The following is an 18,869-nucleotide window of genomic DNA, read 5'->3' on the forward strand; positions in this document are numbered from 1 at the left end:
TACACTCTTCCCCGCTACCCCACAACCTCACTCACACGAAAAAACCCTCTGATCTCTCTCAGGGTTATGCCTGAGGCCAAGAGAGAGTGGGTCAAAGACCTAAATAAAACACAAAGCATGCTCCCAAACCAGACACACACACCCAGTCTAGAGTGCTTCCACCCATGCCTCAGTTTCCCAATGTGACCTGTGGGCATCTGTCTCCTACTACGCCCCGCCCCTGCCCGTTGACAGGCACCCCTCTGTTCGGTCTCCGTGAGACCCAGGGATGCAGCCCCAGGCGGGGTCCAGCACAAACACAGAAGAGGGAGTATGAAGCCAAGAACCCGGAGAAGGAAAGGGAGACGAGGCTCTGGGCCCCCGCAGAACGAGCCCGGACGTGCTGGGCGCTCCCAGGTAGGGCCCCACCCACGCTGGGCGCTTTCTTGGGAAGAGACAAGGGACGGGATCTCAGTCCTTGCAGCTGCTCTACACCTACAAGAAATCAAGTTACCTGACTCTGACCTTGGGCGTCAGGCCAGGAAAAAAAGGAGGGGCGGTGAGAATGTGAGAAAACTGGAAAGTGACCTTCTGGGTCCTGATGGAAGAGAGGGCTGGAGGCCCAGACTCCTGGGGTCCCTATGGAAGAGGGGTTGAGCACAAGAGGCCTACGTCCCTTTCAGATTCTGGTTCCACTTCCCAAACCCAGAGCCGCAGAGGCCTGCCCTGAGATCTTACCTCAGCTGTTTCTCACCCCAGGGTGAAGGTGGGTCCAGACCCGCCCCTCCTTAGCTTCCTATAAGGGCTGGGACCCGGGACAACAGGTTCTCACACCATGAAGCCCTCTACCTTCCTCCTGGCCTCCGCGCTGCTCTGCACCCTGCTGGGTCTCGGTAAGTGACTGGGGGCCTGGACTCCTGGACCCTCAGGAAAGAGAGGACTAGGAGAGAGCATTCAGCAAGGTCCTCAAGGGGAAAAGAGGAGGTGTCGTGGGAATTCAGATTCATGGCGAAGGCAGAGGCTCAAGGAAGAGAAAGCCTGGGGCCCCAGAAGAGGACTAGCTCAAAAGGACTAGCCCCATCACTTGATGGGGTCCCTGAGAAAGGAGGGGACTCAGGGCCTCTGAATTCTCTGTCCTCCATGCAGGGTCTCAAAATAAGACATCTGAATTCTAGAAAATCCTAAGAGAGCGTGACTCGAAAGGGAAATCTTAAAAAAAAAAAAAACAAAAAAAAACGGAGATGAGGAGAGATTTCCTTTCTCCTTGGACTTTGGGGAGTTCAGGCCCCCGCAGACGCTCCTCCCTTAGAAGCAGGAATTCGAGCAAGCCCCACTTTCCCCAGGACCCAGGTGTCTGGGCCCCCAGTTGCCTCCTCTCTCAGGACCAAGGAGTACATGCCCTCAGCCCTCCTGGTCCTCGCTCTCCCGTCTTGATCTGGGATGCGCACCCCAGCCTCAGGTACCCCTGCCTGAGCTCCTACTGTCTACGAGAGCTGTGTGCGGTATCTACAAGGCGGAGGGCCCCACGTCCAAGAACCAGCTGGACATGAAGCTTCACAAAAGTCCACGGAAACTTCGCCAGGACCACTCCCTGTCCCTGAGCTTTCTCAGAGGACCTTAGCGTCCAAAGTCCCCAGCCTTGTAATTAGGTAAACAGGCTTCCTGGCGGAGTCGCTTCCCGCCCCTGGAAGCAGCTTTGCTGGCATCACCACCTCGTCCCTGTCAGAGCTCGGGACAGTCTCCTGGACAGCGGTCAATGCCCGCCCATGAACAGTCAGGGAGACACCCGTCCCTCTTCCGTCAGGACCCAAAAGCCAGGCCCCCCTGCCCCCATCTCCCTCTGGACTCTGCAGTCAATGTTGTGGTCCCCAGACCACACTACCCATGCGTTCAGCCCCGCCCTCTTCACTGCAGGGTGCCCGCTAAGCTGTGAGATGTGCAGGGGCTCCGGGCCCACGTGCAGCGGAAAAATCAAGACTTGCGAGGCGGGCAAGGATGCCTGCGTGATCGTCGTGGGGGAGTCCAGCACAAGTAGGTCCTCGCGGCATGGCGCCAGACCCTGGGAGGGGGCGCGCCCTCAGGGTGGAAGATACCACCACGCGGAGCGGGGGGGGGGGGGGGGGGGGGGGTCGTCACGGTCCCGTGGTGGGCGGGCACAGTAGAGAGAAAGACTACCTGGAGGAGGATGGAGGGAAGTGAATTTAATGGGAAGACAGATACCATTGTTGTCAGGGATTTCAGAAAACGAGACCCTCCGAAAGAGAAGATGGGAGGGCAGATATGGAGACTTTCTTAGGCGGGAGGGGTGAGGGAAGGACACGGGGGAACAGAGAAATAGAGGGGAAGAATCTAATAGGCATAGAGGAAGGGGAGCGGGGCAGAGGGGAGGAAGAGACTGGGGTAGGCTGGGAGGAATGTGATCAGGTTGACCACTCTGGGCGGGCAGGAGGAATCCACCACAGGTGGAAGCGTGGGTAGTGCGGGCTGGAAGGAACCATTCCTGACAGGAGGAGGAGAGATGATATTGGGGTAGGGGGAGACACATAGAAGGGAGCACAGCAGACAGGAGAGGGAAGATAATCCCAAAGTATGGAGAAGTATGGAGCAAGCCATCGTAAAGAGTAGAGACGGGGCAGGGGGAGGCCGGTGAGTAAAATGGGAGAAGAGGGGCATAACTTAAATGGAAGAGATCATCCCAGACCCGAGAAAGGATGACGGGGAAGGGGAGCAATGGAAGAGACCACGGGGTTGGAGGTGTTCATTCGAAGCTGAAGGAGACCATTAGTCACAGGAGGAGAGATGATGGGGCATGGCGCCGGGAAGAAGGCTGTGACAGGAGATGAAGGGAAACCTTGAGTGTAAGGAGAAAACATCCCGACAGGAGAGGGTGTGTAAGGAAGGTGGGATAGAAGATTGCACGCAGCCCTGCTCACCTAGCAAGCTTTGGCAGGTAGGGGAAGCACCTGAAAAGCTTGAAGAGACCACCCAGACATAGAGAAGGGAGATACGGACCCTGGGCCCAGGAGGAGAGGAAGGTGGGAAAAGACCACCCTTCAGTGGGGTGAAGAGGAGGACACCCTTAGACTGGGTTGGAAGAGACCACCACAGTGAGGTGGAGACTGGAAGAGACCCTTCAGGCAAGACCTAGAAGTAGCCTAGGAGGGTAGCAAGAGACCATCGGTGGGAGGTCTAGGGAGTGACCATGGGGAAATCTGGAAGAGACCACTTTAGATAGAGAGGGTTATGGGTGTTGCAGGGTGGGGGGTGAGGGTGGCATCCCAGAGTTTGTTGGAAGGGACTTCCAAGATGCAGGGACGACAAAAGTCGGGAAGGCTGGAAGAGACCATTTCACACAGGCATGGGGGCAGCCATAGGAAGCCTGAAAAAGACCGCGGGGCACTGGACCCTTCGAGGATGGCAGTGGGGTGCGGTGGGGCGGGGCGGAAGGGACCACGACAGGCAGGCACGTGGTTTTGGCCATGGGGAGCTGCAAGAGACCATCAAAGGCTTACTGGGGGCTATGGCAACAGCGGGGGGGGGGGGGAGGGGAAGGTATCGAAGAATCCACTCCAGACCGTACCCCAGGGAGATAAGGGAGCGTGGTTGAGGGGTTGGAAGAGACCACCCTAGACAGTCGCAGGGTGGGGGAGGTATAGGGTTGGGAGAGACCCTGAGGCCAGGGTGGAAGCCAGGGTGGGGCCAGCCAGCGCCACCGAGCCCTTCCCTCCTGTCCCCCATCCTGCAGAGGGCCGCCACTCAGTGAACACCTACAAGGGCTGCATGAAGTTCAGCGACTGCTATTCAGGCTTCGTATCAACCACCATGGGCTCCCAGGACTACATGGTGTCCTACACGTACTGCTGCCAGAGCGAAGGCTGCAACCAAGGTTCCGTGCCCCGTAAGTGCCAGCTCAGCCCGGCATGGGGAGTCCCTTCCAGCCCGCCCCAAGAGCCCACTGTGTGCGCTGTCACTTGCCACTGACCCATGCTGTAACACTGGGCAAGCATTTTGCTCACTCTGAGCCTCAGTTTCCTCGCCTGTGAAATGCAGTGTCCATTAGCAACCGCTGTTCCCCAGGCTGTTGCGAGCTTGGGGAAGGGTCTAAAGGACCCTGTCACCTTACACTGCCCCTTCATCCTCAGCACCCCAGAACAATCGTACTGAGAACGGCCTCCAGTGTCCCGCCTGCGTCGTACCCTTCCAGGAGACATGCCCGGGGACCCAGGCAGCCCGCTGCGTTGGCCAGGAAACCCACTGCGTCTACTTTGCTGGCAACGTGCAGGCTGGTGAGGGACACCTAGATCTCTGGAGGAGAGGACAGGGGCCCCAGCACTGGAGGCTAATACTTCCAGGTTCTAGAGGGGATGGTGGCTCCTGGGAACTGGGCGAGGAGGTGGCAGGGGCCAAGGCTCCTGGGTCATAGGAAGGAGGGGTTGGAAGCCCTGACTCCAGCCTGAACCCCCCTCTTAGGTATCATCAATACCAAATTTGCCACTCGGGGCTGTGCTACAGAGAGTGCCTGCTACGCCAAGGAGGGGGCCGAGGTGCCCTCAGCCTCCTATCTCTACTTCCTCCGCCGAGCAGACTGCCTTCCAGCACCCCTGCCCCCTGGCAGGGCTGAGTGAAGAAGTGAGGAAAATGTGGCTTGAGGTCCCCATTAGTCCTCGGCCTACAGCTCCCCATGTGCCTATAAATTAAACAGGTTAATAAAGCAAGCCTGGGTCCTTGTGAGGGGATGCATTCTGGGGAAGTAGGATGTAGAAAGCAGGGGTCCCAACCCTTGGCAACCCCTTCTTTGCAAGGAAGAGAGGGAAGACCCAACCTTTTACTAAAGGATTACTCTCAGCTGGGCCCCTGTGCTCTTTTTTCCATGCTGTACCTCATTTCAGAATCACAACTCTATGTAGTTGACATTATTATCCCCATTTTACTGATGAACAAACTGAGGCACAGATGGTGGTGTTCACTTGTCTTGGGTCAAACTGCTAGGGAGGGTCAGACTCCTGAGTCCACGATCACCTCTCCTAACAACCTCTCCCTCTTTTTCCCTCTGTTTTCACATCTGCAAAATGTGGATATTAAGTTATAATCTCAGAGGGTTGTTTTAAGAGTCAAATGAAAGAAAAACAAAAAAGCAATTAGTGCAGTTCTAGAGACAATATGTCTGAGTAAATAATAATCATCATAATAGCTGCCACTTACTGGATGGCCATTAGTTGGCAGGTGCTAAACATCGTCACCAATCAAGACAGACTAGATTATGCTACGGTAACAAAGCCCCTAATCTCAGTGGTTTAAAACGACAAAGTTGCATTAGTCAGCTAATGCTGCAGTAACACTGTGTAACAAACCATCCCCAAACTGAGACTTGTAACAACAAGCATTTTTCCTTCTAGGGGTTTGTGGGCGGGTCTGCTTCTGGCTGTTTATTGGCTGGTTTGGCTCCAGTTTGGGAAGAGGATTCCAGTTCTCCATGGGGTTCCACAATCTTCTGCGATCAGTGGCTCCTGGCTAATGTTCTTCTCATGAGAGATCACAGGAGCACAGAGGCCAACTGTATTTAAGGCCCCTGATGAAGTCAGGTGTGCTAACATTCCATAACAGACAGAGCAGCCACACTTGAACGCTGCCAATTTTTGTGCACAGGGAAGTCTCACATAGGTGATTAAACGCTGCTACCCAGAAGTGACTTGACACAACTCATTGGATGGGACCACTCACACGGCCCCACCAAAGCACACGGGGCCCAGGACATGCAATCCTGCCCTGACATGGACATGTTTCATAAACAGCACAAATGGCCACCATGACCTCCGAGGGGCTGTTTTTCATTTTATCTTCACAACAACTCCATGTGATCAGCACTATTATTATCACAGGTTTTCAGAAGAATCGGAGGCTCAGAGAAGGGATGTCACATTGGAGTTGCACAGTGAAAAAGTGGCAGAGATTGAGATTTGAGATTTATTGGGTCATGTTGAGGGGGAGAAAGATACCACATCACAGAGAGAGGGGACACGCCTGTCCTAGTTATCATTTAGCTCAGGATTCTACAGGTTGGCAATTTGGTCTGGGATTAGCTGGGTAGTTCTCCTGGTCCCTGCTGGGTTCAGCTCTCTGTCCATTAGGCAGCTCTGTTTCAGAGGGTTGGCTGGCTGTGGGTTGGGGCATCACGGCCAACTGGGCCACATCTCTTATTACTCAGCAGGTTAGCCAGGACTTCTTGACATGGCAGTGGTGGCAGGGGCCCCAAGGGCAGCTAGAGAGGAAGCCCCAAGGCACGGGCACTTTCCAAGCCTCTGCATCATGTTTGTTCTTGTCCCAGTGGCCCAGCAAATCACATGGCCAAGTCTGGAGTTAGGATGAGAAGGCACTATCCAAGGACGTGGCTACAGAGAAGCTGAACAAATTGGTGGCATCAATGGGCCAAGCTGGTTCCAGAGCTAAGATGCTTTACCATCACAAGCCCGCAAGGTCTAAACAGTCCCTGGTCCATGCCCCCTCCCAGGGTGGAAAAACTCAGAGTCCCTCAATTCCAGCCCAAGGAGTCTTTCCTGTATAGACCCCCATCATCCTTCCTCTCCCACAACCCAAGAGTCCCCACCGTTGGCCGCTCCTCCCTCAGACCCAGGAGTCCAGGCTTCCAGCTCCAGTCGAATCCCAAGTATCTTTTTTTCCTTTCAAATCCCCAAAGAACAGACACACAATGGGATTTCTACTCATTTTTATTCACTCCTCCAGGAAGCACCACAGGCCAACCACACCCTTGATTTGCCCTTCATGGTTCCCCACTCCAGTGGACACAAGTCCCTCCATCATTATCCAGAAGTGTACGAAACTCAGCTAAGGTGATGAGACTGTCTCATCTACTTGAGTTTTTTGTGTCTATTCTGCTTCTAGCGATGGCAATGCTAAGATTCATCATACACTTCTTTGAATTCTTGCCTTCGAGGGTCTTCCAGCCTTGAGGTGCCACATATTCACACCCTGATGGCAGACAGCGGTCAGTGCACAAGGGAGTCTTAGTCTTTTCTGCTTGGATGCTCCCAGAGACAGATGCCTCACTGGCAACTTTATGCTTCCACAAAGCCTAAAATTCAATCCCACTGAAAGTCACGATTTAAAAGGCAACCACCCCAAAAAGTAGACATGACACCCAAGAGTGCTGGCCTATAACTACATAAACACAATCAGCACTCCCCAATGGACAGAGCCATGCAAACAAAAGTGGGTCTTGCTTTCTCAGATACCACCTCTGGCACGATCGCCATTGGCGTGAGGGCAGAGACGTCACGCAGGACCAAACCAGAGATGGCGTCAAAGTAGCAGAAAAAGAGGAGGGCACTCTGTGAGCAAAGGCATGCAGGTGAGACAGAAGGTGCCCAGACTAGAGTCGCCTGAGTGCTGCCAGGGGCTGAGGGCATGTGGGCAAGGGCAAGGAGGCTAACCTTTGAGCTCCCAGTGCACCAGCCTTCTCAGGAGGGGTTCCAGCATGCTGACGTGTGAGGGGGAATGCATGTATATTTGCACACACACCATGTTCTCACAATTACCCTGTGAGGTAGATGCCATCTGCGGAGTGCCTCACCCAAGGTCACTCCCAAGGTCAGTAGAAGGACTGTGTGAGGCTAGAGCTGTGCTAATAGGATTTCCTGTGACAATGGAAATGTTCTAGGTCTGTGCTGTCCAGTGCTATAGCCACTCACCACTTTTGGCTCCTGAGCCCTTGAAATGTGGCTAGTGCAACTGGGAAAGTGCATTTTAAATTTTACTTTTAATTAGCTTAAAAATTGATACTCATCTCAGTTATTGGAAAACTATTCAATATAATTGGGACAACTTGGGTATATGAATCTCCTTCTCCAAATATGAATTTTAGGAAATCTAAATAGAGGTCAAGTATTTCTGATGAAAATTTACCATCTGAATTGCGATGGGCTGTAAGTATAAAATACACACCAGATTTCAAAGACTTAGCATCAAAGAATGCAACATATCTCATTAACACTTCTCTACATTGATGACATGTTCAAATGATAATATTTCGGATATATTGGGTTAAGTAAAACATATGATAATTCGTTTCACCTGTTTCCTTTTACTTTTTTAATGTGGCTACAAGAAAATTTAAAATCACATACGTGGCTTGCATTCTGTTTCGACTGGACAGTGCCGCTCGGTGGCTCTCCCGCTCTGGCACGCTTGATGGGAAGGCCTGAAGGCTAGATTGAGGAGAGGGGAGACGGTGCTGTACTGAGTATCACAGATCCAGATGAACAACATTACCCTAAGGCTGCAAGAGCTCGGGGGCCAATGCTGGAGCCATTCGGTACAGAGCAATGGGCCTCTCGCCTTTGATGGGACAAATTGGGCCACTGGTGGGAATTCAAGCTGGAGACGGGGGTACCATCCCTCAAATGTCTGCCCCTCAGATTGGTGACCCTGGTCTTCAGCTGTTGGAGGAAAGAGGATCTTGGATACACGTGTGGTTCTCATCCAGCCCTTTCATTTCACAGATGGGAAAATAAGGCACTGGTCCAAGTCACCCAGAGTGACAGTGGCAAAGCTGTGCTTGCTTCCCAGGTCAGACAAGGGCTTTCTCTCCCATGAGAGGTTTGTTTCTCCCCATCTCGCTTCTTTCCCCTGTCTGGTGGCAAGAGGCTGGCAATCTACATTTCAGACCTGGTTCTGCCATTGACAAATGAATTAAAATACTATTTAATAAGCACCTGTTGTGCTTATTAAGCACTTATCAAGCACTATTCTAGGTGCTGGGGGTACAGCAGGGAACAAGACAGGCAAGGGATAATAACTGATAAACAAATAAATAAATAAATAAGGTGATTTTCTATAGTAATAATTGCTATCAGGAAAATTAACCGACTGAGATGAATGATGGGGTGTGTGAGCTACTTCAGTAAAAGCGGTGGGGAAGACCTCTCTGAGGGGACAGTTGAGCTGAGACCTAACTGACAGGACAGAGCCAGGCATTCTAGGCAAAAAGAACAGCAAGTGCAAAGGCCCTGAGGCAGGACCCAAGATGGCACAGTCAAGCATCAGAAGGAAGATCTGTCAAGCTGGTTGGAGGATGAGGTGGGGCAGAGAATGAGAACAGGCAGAGGCCAGACCACACAGGGCCTTGCTGTGTGCTGCTGGATCTAGAGCCCGCCCTCTCCTGGCTTTGCTCTCCGCATCTATCATAAAAGAGATTCTACTGGATGGCCCCTCAGGTCCCCGCTTTCTGTTTTTGACATTGAAGAATTCCGTGACCTGTGGCTTCTCCTCTGCATGTAGCTGGCAGCCTAGAACATTCCAAGCACTGTGGTTTCTGTCTTTGCCTCACTCATGGCACATTCCCACGGTCTGGAACACTGCCCTGATGTTCTGTGGGTGCTGGGTACTCCAAGGTGGGGCCTCTTAGGGATACCTGAGGTAGCCAACACAGAAACGTCTGAATTAGGGCAGCAATATGGCTGCTCTTCCAGAAAGGGTTAAGGTTTAATGACAGAAGAAACCAAGACCAAAAAAAAGATAGAAACCCCTAAAGGAGAGAGTGACAGAGGAACAGAATCCCCAGAGAGCCGGTGAATTGCTCAGCACCTACAAAATGGGGTAGTCATATCCCCTCCGGGGCAAACTCAGAGAGAGAGAGGCAGTTGCCAGGATCCACATCCCTTAGGGGTGTGTGGGAGATTCCTCCGAGGTATGGCTTCCTCCCCTTCCATACCCAGGCCTCATTCCTGGTCTCTGGCTTTCCCCAGAGCCCACCACACCCCTCTTGCCTCCTCCCCTCATTTTTGTGGGACCATCCTCCCCACAACAGCTGGGAAAGGAGTCTGGGTCACCAGGCACCCCCCAAGAAGCAAATATTAGACCAAGAGGGACCAACTGGTCTCCAGCTCTGTTCCCTCCTCTAGATGTAGCCCTCCCACCACCTAGGAATTAGGAACCAAGGTCCACAGCCCTCCTGAGAGCCAGGAGTCTGAGACCCCAGAGACCACCCCTCCCCCCAGTGACGATTCAAAGCCCCCTGCCTCTTGAGGAACTGGCCATTTGAGGTACAGGCCATTTTCCCCAAGAAACCTAGACTCTATATCCCTTTGTGACTCAGAAGCCCAAGAGTCCCAGCTCCCTGGGGTACTCAGACCCCGTTCTCCACACTGGGATCCCCAGTGTGATGGAGACGCCCCTTCATCAGGAATCAGAGCTGCCACTCCCTCTCCCCATGGAAGACTAGACCTCCAATAGCCCCAGTTTCTACTCCCTTGGAGACGAAGATATCCCCCTTCTAGGAGTCCACCCCTCAACTCCCTCAGGATACAAGTCTGGGCATCATGCTCCGTGGTCCCCAGACAAATCTGGAGTCTGTCCCCAGACTCTATTCCCCTTCAGGACCCAGGAATCCAGGTAACTGAAAGTCACACATCCCAACCAGTAGTCAGAGCCCTCTTCCCCCTCGAGCATCCAGAACTCCGCGTGGTGGCCCCCCGCTGTTATCTCAGAGGCCCAGACGTCCCATGCCAGAGTCTGGACCCTCAGCCCCCCTCCCTCTAACCAGGACTTGGAGCCCCCGGCGCCCCCAGAAGCCCCGGCTTTCGTCCCACTCCTCAGTGCGCGGGCGCATGGGGCGCCAGCACGGCCTCGGCGTCGGCCAGCATCTCGTCGAGTGCCTGCAGCAGGACGCCGTGCGCCGCGCGGTAGCCCAGGCCGCCGGTGGCCGCCGCGCCGCCCGCGGGCCACAGGAAGGAGAGCGCGCCCAGCGCCGCGCCCCCAGCCGTGCCCTCGCCCGCCCAGGCGCCCAGCCTCGCCTCCACTTCGGCGCGCGTCACCGGCCCGGGGAAGCGCGTGCGCGCGGCCAGCTCCCCGGGTGCCAGGCCCAGCGCGCGCTCGCGTCGTGCCAGCGCCGACGGTTCGAGCCCCAGCGCCCGCCGCCACTCCGCCAGCTGACCCCGCAGCAGCGCCACGTCGCACGCCCAGCCTAGCCCCGGGATGGGCGCCGCCGCCGCCGCCAGGCTAGCCAGCAGCGCCGGCCGCCACGCCCCGGCCCGCAGCGCCGCCGCCTTGGTTCGGGCCGCGCCGGGAGACGCGGGCGGCAGCGCCAGCAGCAGCGCCCCCGCCTGCGCCGGAGGCAGCGCGCGCCGCAGCCACGCGCAGAGCCCGGGGAGACCGCCCGGGCGCAGCGGGAACACCGGCGGCGGCGCTTCCTCCAGCACCTCCCACGTCTCGTCCTCCGGGCTCAAGGCGGCCGCCCGCTCCGAGTCCCCACCGCCCGATTTCTTCACGCCGACGACAACCTCCTGCGAACTCTCGCGGCCTGCTTTCTCTGACCCTTCCCCGCTGCCTGCTTTCTGCGATCCAGGGCCAAGTTTCTCTCCTCCCTCACTACTTGCATTCTCCAACCCCCCTCCGCCTGCGTTCTCTAAGCTCTGGCCGCTGGGCTTCTCCGCCTGTTCCTCCTCTTCCAGAGACTCTGGATCCTCGCCCTCGCCGTCTGTTCGCACGCAGACCAGCGGCACATCTGGTAGCACCAAGGGCCGGACCTGGGCCCAGTCCTTCTCCGTGGGGGCCCCAGAGGTGACAAGGATGAGGGCGTCGTAGTGGGTTGGGTGGGGGGCGGCCACAGTGCCTGCAGAGCCCAGAGGAACGGTCCAGAACACGACATTGGGGCGCTCTGGGGCCGGGTAAGGCGTGGGCTCCGCGGGCGCCGTAGCAGGCACCGCACCTGGGTCGCCGGCATCCAAACCGAGGAGCATGTCCAGCACAAGGCCCACGTCAGTTGTGCCGGCCACCGCCAGGTCCAGCCGTGCACTGCCCAGTCGCTCCAGGCCCGCGCGAACCCACGACAGCACGGCCTCCAGGCCACCCGTCTCGAAGGCCTCGCGCACAGCCTCCAGCTCTGCTGCGCCCAGCACCTCGAAGCCATCCTGAGCCGGTGGCAGGAGCCTGCGGGGACAGGGAGGGATGGGGTCAAGGGCAGAAGAGGGGCTGGACTGGGTTACGACGACAAGGGCAGAGCTTTCCGAAAAATCCCCGAGGTAGGCAGGAGCAGGAAAGGGAGGAGGCAGAGTGACGGCACAGCAAACAGAAACCAGGACTTTTAAAGCAGGGATTGGGGGGGAGGGGAGTTGATAAAAATGGGAACCCTGCTCAGACTTCTCGCGGATACAGCCTTTGGGGCGGGGCTTTTCCGAGGGACCTGCAGGGTTAAGAAAAGGCTGTGCTGAGCGGGGCAAAACTCGCAGGGGGTGGGGCTGGGAGCAAAGACACAATCCCGACTGTACCGTAGACTAACCGAAAGTCGACATGGGAGAGGTCACGAAGGGCGCTCCTTCCTGAGACTAGGGCGAGGAGAGGAGTAAGGACCGGTGAGGGGAGAAGCCTATCTACTAGTCCTTACCAAGGGGCTATGGCTAAGGAGAAAAGATGAGCAGTGGACCTGGAGGGGAGGCTGCCTCTCTCTGAGCCTCATTTTTGACATCTACAAAACGAGGCAGCTCCCGGTAGGGGGAGAGAATTCAGGAGGTAGTCAGCAAGTGGGCACAGAAGTGAGAAGGGGTTAGAGAAAGGAGGTGGAGGAGGGCGCCCAGAAATAACAAAGCTCACTGAGGGCACGGTTGCTTGAGAACCAAGCTGATGGAAGGAGGGACGGAGAAGACTCGAAAGCCTTCGGGTAAAATTTTCACGGGGATCACAAGCTTGTGTGATGACACTGAGCCTTCCTTCAAGCTTTCGCCTCGGGGCAGTATTTGGGCAATAGGTCCCCGCCTCCCTTCGAATTCTGGCTAGGGAAGGGCGCTTGTGATCTCGCAGAAGGCAGGAACTGGATGACGGCTTGGGATCTTCAGCAGACCCTTGGCTGAGGCTGGGCTTAGATGACAGAAAAGGGTCAAACTTGTGGGTGGAACCTCTCTGACCTCAAAACCTGCCCAGAGGGGCAGGAGCGACCTGGATGAGGGAGCAGGGCCTCAGGCAGATATCTGGATAAGGCTGGCCCCAAACTCACTGGGGGAGGGGTCTCGCGGATCTCAAAGAGCCCGTTAGGGGTGTGAGGTCTAGACTAAAGGCCCAGGCCTCCCCAACCCACCCAGAGAATCTGCGCTCACCTCTGCAGCGCCTCCGCCTGGCTCCGCAGCGCCGCCCGCAGGCGCTCGAGCTCCTCGCAGCCGTCTCTGCCGCCGCAGTCAGCCGGCAGCACGAAGAGAGCCGCGGCTCCCAACCCCGCGCTGGCCAGCAGGGCCGCGGTCTGATCCCGGGCCTGGGCTTCATTCTGGGAGTCCCCCGGACGGAGGTTCCGCACAGCCAGCAGCGGGGTCCCTCGGGCCAGGGCGGCCCGCGCTGCCTCGGCCAGCGCGGGGGCCAGGGGCTCCCCATTCCCCTCGGGGCCGGGCAGCACCAGTACCAGCACGTCGGCCTCGGCCGCCCAGGGCCCCGGCGCTGCAGGTGGGCAGCTCAGCTCGCCCAGGAAGAGGCCTGGGCCCGCAGCTCGCAGGCTGGGGATCCCGGAGTCCGGCCGGCCGTCGGGGATTTCGACCATCTCCACATCTTTGTCGCACAGCGCTGCGATCAGAGGGGACTTTCCCGAGCCCGGAGGCCCCAGGAACAAGGCGGTCACGTCACCCCGCGGCGGAGGCATGGCTGGAAAGCAAGGGGTGGGGAAGACTCGGGTCAGCGAGCCCCCAGCCTTCATCTTTTCTAGTCGCCTCAGCCTTCAGTCTTCCACCCTGTTCCCTTCTTCCAGTCTCGGGCGTCACTCCCAGGGACCTACAAATCTGGCGCCCAGACCCTATTCCCCAGGGACCCAGGATCCTTTCCGCTCGCTTTGTGGATGTGTTTCTCTTTCTGCTTCGAAAACTCAGAAATTCGGCCTCCAGCCCCCTCCTCCCTCAGGGGTACAGATGTTTTCACCCTCCCCTCCTCCCTCCCAAATCACTAACCGAGCCAACAGGCGGCACACCGGAGAGCGCGGCGACGGCGGCCGGTCAGCCGCTGAGAAGCCCCGCCCCTGGGGTCAGGCGGACGGAGGCCGAAGAGGGCAGAGCGCGGGGATTTGGGGATGTCCAGGCACGTTCCGGGGACTCTAACTTGACGTCACTCCTCTTAGGAAGGGGTGTGTTCTGGGAGCGTGATCTCGGGGACACAGCCCTTCGCGGCGCCTGCGCAGAACGGCCGAAGCGTGCTCGCTCTCCAGCTCCGGCTGCCGCAGAGCCTAAAACAATGAGGGAGCCAAAGCGCCTGCGCGCCAGGAGCGCCGAGCCACACCTGCGCGAGCAGCTTAGGTCTGTACGGCACGGGTGGCTTGCAACGTCATCATAACGCGTCCCAGTACAGAGAAGGACCCCTCCCGTTATTTTTGAGGACCGGGCTGGCCCGACTGCCTCATTGCCGGATGGCAACCCAGGATCTCGGTTCCGAGAAGCTCATCAGGCGAAAGGGCGTGAAAACCACCTGGACTTTGAGACTCGGTGGGACCTACCTGGCTTCCCTCCGGGTGGTGGCGCTGTGACGAGCGACTGACAGGCGCCACGAAAGACACCCGTGTGCTGTCTGGAGAAAAAGCAGAGGCCTGGGCTACGCGCCTCGGGAGGAGGGAGCCGAGGGCAGTGCTTGGGGCAGCGGGACACAGCGGCTGAGAGCGCGCGTGGGAGGCGGGGGTTGTGGGTGGGACAGGAGTTACGGGATGTCAGGGAAGGATGTCTCCCGGGTGGGGGCGGGCTAAAGCGTGGGTAACACTACCTGCCTCAAAACACGTGGGAGAGACGGGAATGAGGCTGGTGTCAAAGATCAAGGGTCCCGCGCTCTGAGTGCTGGGAGTTAGTTTGATGTAGGTCATAGGTCTCACAGAGGTGACAAGGCTCTAAGGGGAGTCACAAACCTGGGGAGTCGAATCTTTAGGGAGGGTTGAAGCTTCTCTGGAGGGAGCTCCATCAGGTTAGAGTTCAAGGAGATGGTATCTCGTGGGGGTCCAAGGCTGGCAAGGAGAACCTCTGTGTCAAAGGTCATAGGATTAGCGGGCCCTCTATGGCTGGTGACAGTCGAGCGACTTCCGTTGATTTACTATTCTATCATGCATTCTCCTCTCTTGACCAGAGGGGTACCAGTCACCATGGAGGACCCGCACTCTGAAGAGCTCATGGAGCAGCAGGATTCGTCCAAGGAGAGGAGTCCTGGCAGTCCAAGAGGCGACATCTGTGAGTACTGCTGGCCAGAGGAGGGTGGGGTGCAGAAGCTGATGTGAAGATTTCAATAGCATTTCAACGTCCAAGGCGTCGCAGGGACTTGCCTGTTGGGGAGCTGCCCTACCAGGAGGTGCCACTCCCCACCGTCACCCTCATTATGCTCAGATGTACCCACTCTGTCCACGTAAGCATGAGTGGGATGCATTTCAGAGGGACAGAGTGGCATCCGGAGAGGCTTCGGGAGATATGGCTGGGAAAGGGCAGAGATCGTGAGAGGAGCCCTGAGGTTCCAGTCCCAACTCTGCCCCAGACTTTCCAGTGTGACTTGGGCCTCAGTTTCCCTATCTGTCAAAAGGGGTTGCTATTGCTCATCTCACAGGGCTGTTAAGGGGATTATCAGCAAAAAAAGGGGAAAGCTTGATGTTAATGAAGGTTGCTAGTTTGACCTATAATAATAGCAACAGCTTCTACTGAATGCTTATTATGTGCTAGACGCCTTCTAAGAGCTTAACATTCATTATCCCATTCAGTCCTCCTAACAGACTCTGTGAAATGGGTTATCACTTTCAGAAGAGGGAACTGTGGCAAACAGAAGTTAAGTATTTGTAACAATTGGAGCCAGTGTCAACGCCCTCCAGCCAGAGACCACCAGGAACACACCCGCAGTTGAACAAGTTGGGTTTATTGCTCATTGCACTGAGGAAGAACACACACGATGGGGCACTGTGGGGCATCTCAGTAACAGAGGGTTAGGAAGGACTTAGAGGACTTGGGCTTGTGGTAGGTGATTTGGGGAGGGGTCAAGGAAGAGGGATTTTGCTCTGGATTGGCTGCTGCCAGGAAGCAGCGGTAGTTGCATGGTTGGTATCTTAATCTCTAGAAGGAGGGCAGAACCAAGCAAAGTGCAAACTGTGGTAAAGCAGCAGCAGGCACTCCTATTAGCCAGGATGGGGGGCGTTTGGACAACATTCACAGTTGTGTCTGTGTTCAGACGTGATTATGGCATGGTCCTGTTGTCTTGATTCATCTCAGTCATGGTGTGGCCTGCTCCGATGATGTTCCGTGAAACTGTTTATGTTCAACAGGAGAACACAGAGGCCAGCTCCCGGCTGTCCTGCTGCTTTTCTTTCTCCATAGTAATAATTGCAAACCATTGTGTAGCACTGTTTTAAGCACTTTATATATATAAGAAAATTCATTCATTTACTCCTTCCTACAACCCTATGAGGTAGATACTGAGATGGTTATTACCCCATTTTCCAGATGAGGAAACTGTTGGACTTGCCCAGGAAGTAGGAGAGCTGGACTCCTCAATTCCAGGCAGCCTGGGCCCAGGGGCTGTGCTCTAATCACAGGACTCTGTCGGAAGGGCAGACTCCCTGGGTTCCAGTCTGGACTCCAACATTTTCATTTCCTGGCATCATGACTGTGGGCAAGTTGCCTAACCTTGTTGAGCCTCAGTCTGCTCATCCATAAAAAGGTCCAATAGGAGTCTGCCTGTACTGCTTGCTGTCCAGCCCTGGCATAGAACCTGGCACGTAGTGAGCACTGAATGTTCATTGTTGGCATGATTCCGGGGCTTGGGAGAGGTTCCTGGAGACTCCTGCTGGCCTCCCCCGACCTCTCCCCACGTCCCTCAGGCCACCTGGGGGCCCCACAGTGCACCCGCTGCCTCATCACCTTCGCCGATTCCAAGTTCCAGGAGCGTCACATGAAGCGGGAGCACCCAGCGGACTTCGTGGCCCAGAAGCTGCAGGGGGCCCTCTTCGTCTGCTTCACCTGTGCCCGCTCCTTCCCCTCCTCCAAGGCCCTGATCACCCACCAGCGCAGCCATGGTCCAGCCACCAGGCCCTCCCCACCGGCTGCGCCGACGACTAGCCAGCCCACCTTCCCCTGTCCTGACTGTGGCAAGACCTTTGGGCTGGCCGCTTCCCTGAGGCGGCACCGCCAGGCGCACGAGGCCAGCACCCCTCCTGGCCCCTTCGCCTGCACTGAGTGTGGCCAGGACTTTGCCCAGGAAGCTGGGCTGCATCAACACTACATCTGGCATGCCCGGGGGGAGCTCTGAGTGCAGCTTCAGCCCTCCCCAGGGCAGTGGGGGCTCTGGCTGGTAGGACCCTCCTCTGATATGGGCTGGGAGCCTTGGAGGGATTTGCTCCCCTCCCTGGAAAGGCAAAGGGCTCCTGAGAAATAGGACCCACGAGATGCTTATTTAGAGCTTCAGTCTTTGGAGGACACAAAGGCTTTCAGGGAAACAGTGTAATCAGACAATAGTGAGATCTTTTGTTTAAAAAAAGAATGAGCAAGATAGGGAAAATTGTTATTTGTATGTCCCTCATTCCCAATTAAATATTTTGAAATCACAACTAGCTGCAGATTGTGTAATCACCTTTATTTCTTCCCAGATGGATGCCATGGGCTATAGGAGCAAATTGCCCTGGATTGGTGCCTGAATGGGGACAGGGAAGGTGAGGTGTTGCTGGCCTGTAATGCCAGCAGATGGGTTCCAGATGTGGAGCAACTTGGGCCTTTGGGGATGGGGCTGCAAAGTTGGGAGCTGTCCTCTGAGTCATGTGGGGGTTGCAATTCCAGTTCTTGTCCCCCCGCCCCCGCCCGCCAGCCTTTCCCACTCAAGGAGGGGCCATGGCAGTGGATGGGTTTGCCGCCACTGCTCCCCGCCCCAGATAATTTATTGCCCATTTAGATAAGTTTATGTACCGTTCTGGCCATGGGATATTTTTTATATGCGTAGGAAAGATGGCATGAATAAACTAACAGAAATAGTATCTGAAAACAGAACAGGTCTATATTAAAATGTCTAAACAAGGAACTCAGGCTTTTGAGCAGGACTTCCCAGAGAACATAAGAAGGGCACGGGGAGGGGGAGCTCAGGGCAGAGCTGGCCTGGCCCTGTGGGGAAACTGGTTTGGAATCAAACAGAGATACCTTCTGTTTCCTGTTGTATGTGGCCAACACTGGAAGATTTCCCATTCAGATCCTATTTTCAGCTCTTGAAAGGCCCAGGCGGGCCAGTTTTACTCCCTTGCATTACCTGCCCTAACCCTAGAGACAGTGGTTGATGCCCTGCATACAATAACCATAGACTCTATTTGAACTGAGGGATTTTTTAAAATTTATTTTTATTAAAAAAAATTTTTTTTAGGGGCCGGCCTGGTGGCGCAGTGGTTAAGTTTGCACGTTCTGCTTTGGAGGCCCGGGATTCGCTGGTTCAGATCCCGGGTGTGGACATGGCACCACTTGTGAAGCCATGCTGTGGCAGCCATCCCACATATAAAGTAGAGGAAGATGGGCACGGATGTTAGCTCAGGGTCAGGCTTCCTCAGCAAAAAGAGGAGGATTGGTGGCAGATGTTAGCTCAGGGCTAATCTTCCTCAAAAAAAAAAAAAAATTTTTTTTAAAAGATTGGCACCTGAGCTAACATCTGTTGCCAATCTTCTTTATTTCTTCTCCCCAAAGACCCCCACTACATAGTTGTATATTCTAGTTGTAGGTCCTTCTGGTTGTGCTATGTGGGATGCCGCCTCAGCATGGCTTGATGAGCAGTGCCACATCCACACCCAGAATCTGAACCGGTGAAACCCTGGGCCGCGGAAGCAGAGCACACGAACTTAACCACTCAGCCACGGGGCTGGCCCCTGAGGGGTGTTTTTAAAGCCCACAGGTGAGATGGATGTGGCAGAGACTGATAGCTGT

General features: G+C 55.8%; 3 protein-coding genes across 10 annotated transcripts; 2 read left to right on the forward strand and 1 right to left on the reverse strand.

Moving 5' to 3' along the window:
* The first annotated feature begins 257 nt into the window (after positions 1–257).
* Positions 258–8,064, forward strand: PINLYP (phospholipase A2 inhibitor and LY6/PLAUR domain containing). 4 transcript variants are annotated; one of them, XM_070499493.1, is made up of 6 exons: positions 258–396; positions 739–872; positions 1,894–2,010; positions 3,725–3,877; positions 4,122–4,265; positions 4,450–8,064. In XM_070499493.1, exons 2-6 carry the CDS (start codon positions 815–817, stop codon positions 4,602–4,604), a joined length of 627 nt encoding a protein of 208 aa, XP_070355594.1. In that variant the 5' UTR covers positions 258–396; positions 739–814; the 3' UTR covers positions 4,605–8,064. The 4 variants fall into 4 exon arrangements, with proteins under 4 accessions (XP_070355594.1, XP_014723816.1, XP_044614928.1 ...); XM_014868330.3 differs by having other exon boundaries at positions 283–396; positions 4,122–4,331; positions 4,450–5,656; XM_044758993.2 differs by lacking the exon at positions 258–396 and adding an exon at positions 425–546.
* IRGQ (immunity related GTPase Q) lies at positions 6,687–14,047 on the reverse strand. The gene is made up of 3 exons (XM_044758968.2): positions 13,914–14,047; positions 13,083–13,614; positions 6,687–11,922 (listed from the first exon to the last, which is right to left on the reverse strand). The coding sequence occupies exons 2-3, from the start codon at positions 13,610–13,612 to the stop codon at positions 10,587–10,589; spliced, it is 1,866 nt and encodes a 621-aa protein (XP_044614903.2). The 5' UTR covers positions 13,613–13,614; positions 13,914–14,047; the 3' UTR covers positions 6,687–10,586.
* A 73-nt stretch (positions 14,048–14,120) lies between these two features.
* ZNF576 (zinc finger protein 576) lies at positions 14,121–17,524 on the forward strand. 5 transcript variants are annotated; one of them, XM_014868285.3, is made up of 3 exons: positions 14,121–14,255; positions 15,067–15,167; positions 16,796–17,524. In XM_014868285.3, exons 1-3 carry the CDS (start codon positions 14,194–14,196, stop codon positions 17,221–17,223), a joined length of 591 nt encoding a protein of 196 aa, XP_014723771.1. In that variant the 5' UTR covers positions 14,121–14,193; the 3' UTR covers positions 17,224–17,524. The 5 variants fall into 5 exon arrangements, 4 of the variants coding, with proteins under 4 accessions (XP_014723771.1, XP_070355595.1, XP_070355596.1 ...); XM_070499494.1 differs by having other exon boundaries at positions 14,126–14,576; XM_070499495.1 differs by lacking the exon at positions 14,121–14,255 and adding an exon at positions 14,768–14,907.
* The last annotated feature ends 1,345 nt before the right edge of the window (positions 17,525–18,869 follow it).

The sequence above is a fragment of the Equus asinus genome, chromosome 26 (genome assembly GCF_041296235.1).
Source record: "Equus asinus isolate D_3611 breed Donkey chromosome 26, EquAss-T2T_v2, whole genome shotgun sequence".
NCBI lineage: Eukaryota > Metazoa > Chordata > Mammalia > Perissodactyla > Equidae > Equus > Equus asinus.

Coding starts and splice junctions, on each gene's coding strand:
- PINLYP (XM_014868330.3), top strand. CDS start 815: ATGAAGCCCTCTACCTTCCTCCTGGCCTCCGCGCTGCTCTGCACCCTG. Junction 2,011..3,724: donor CGTGGGGGAGTCCAGCACAA/GTAGGTCCTCGC, acceptor CCCATCCTGCAG/AGGGCCGCCACTCAGTGAAC. Junction 4,332..4,449: donor CTGGAGGCTAATACTTCCAG/GTTCTAGAGGGG, acceptor CCCCCCTCTTAG/GTATCATCAATACCAAATTT.
- IRGQ (XM_044758968.2), bottom strand. CDS start 13,612: ATGCCTCCGCCGCGGGGTGACGTGACCGCCTTGTTCCTGGGGCCTCCG. Junction 11,923..13,082: donor CAGGCGGAGGCGCTGCAGAG/GTGAGCGCAGAT, acceptor CTGTCCCCGCAG/GCTCCTGCCACCGGCTCAGG.
- ZNF576 (XM_014868284.3), top strand. CDS start 14,924: ATGGTATCTCGTGGGGGTCCAAGGCTGGCAAGGAGAACCTCTGTGTCA. Junction 15,168..16,795: donor CAGTCCAAGAGGCGACATCT/GTGAGTACTGCT, acceptor CACGTCCCTCAG/GCCACCTGGGGGCCCCACAG.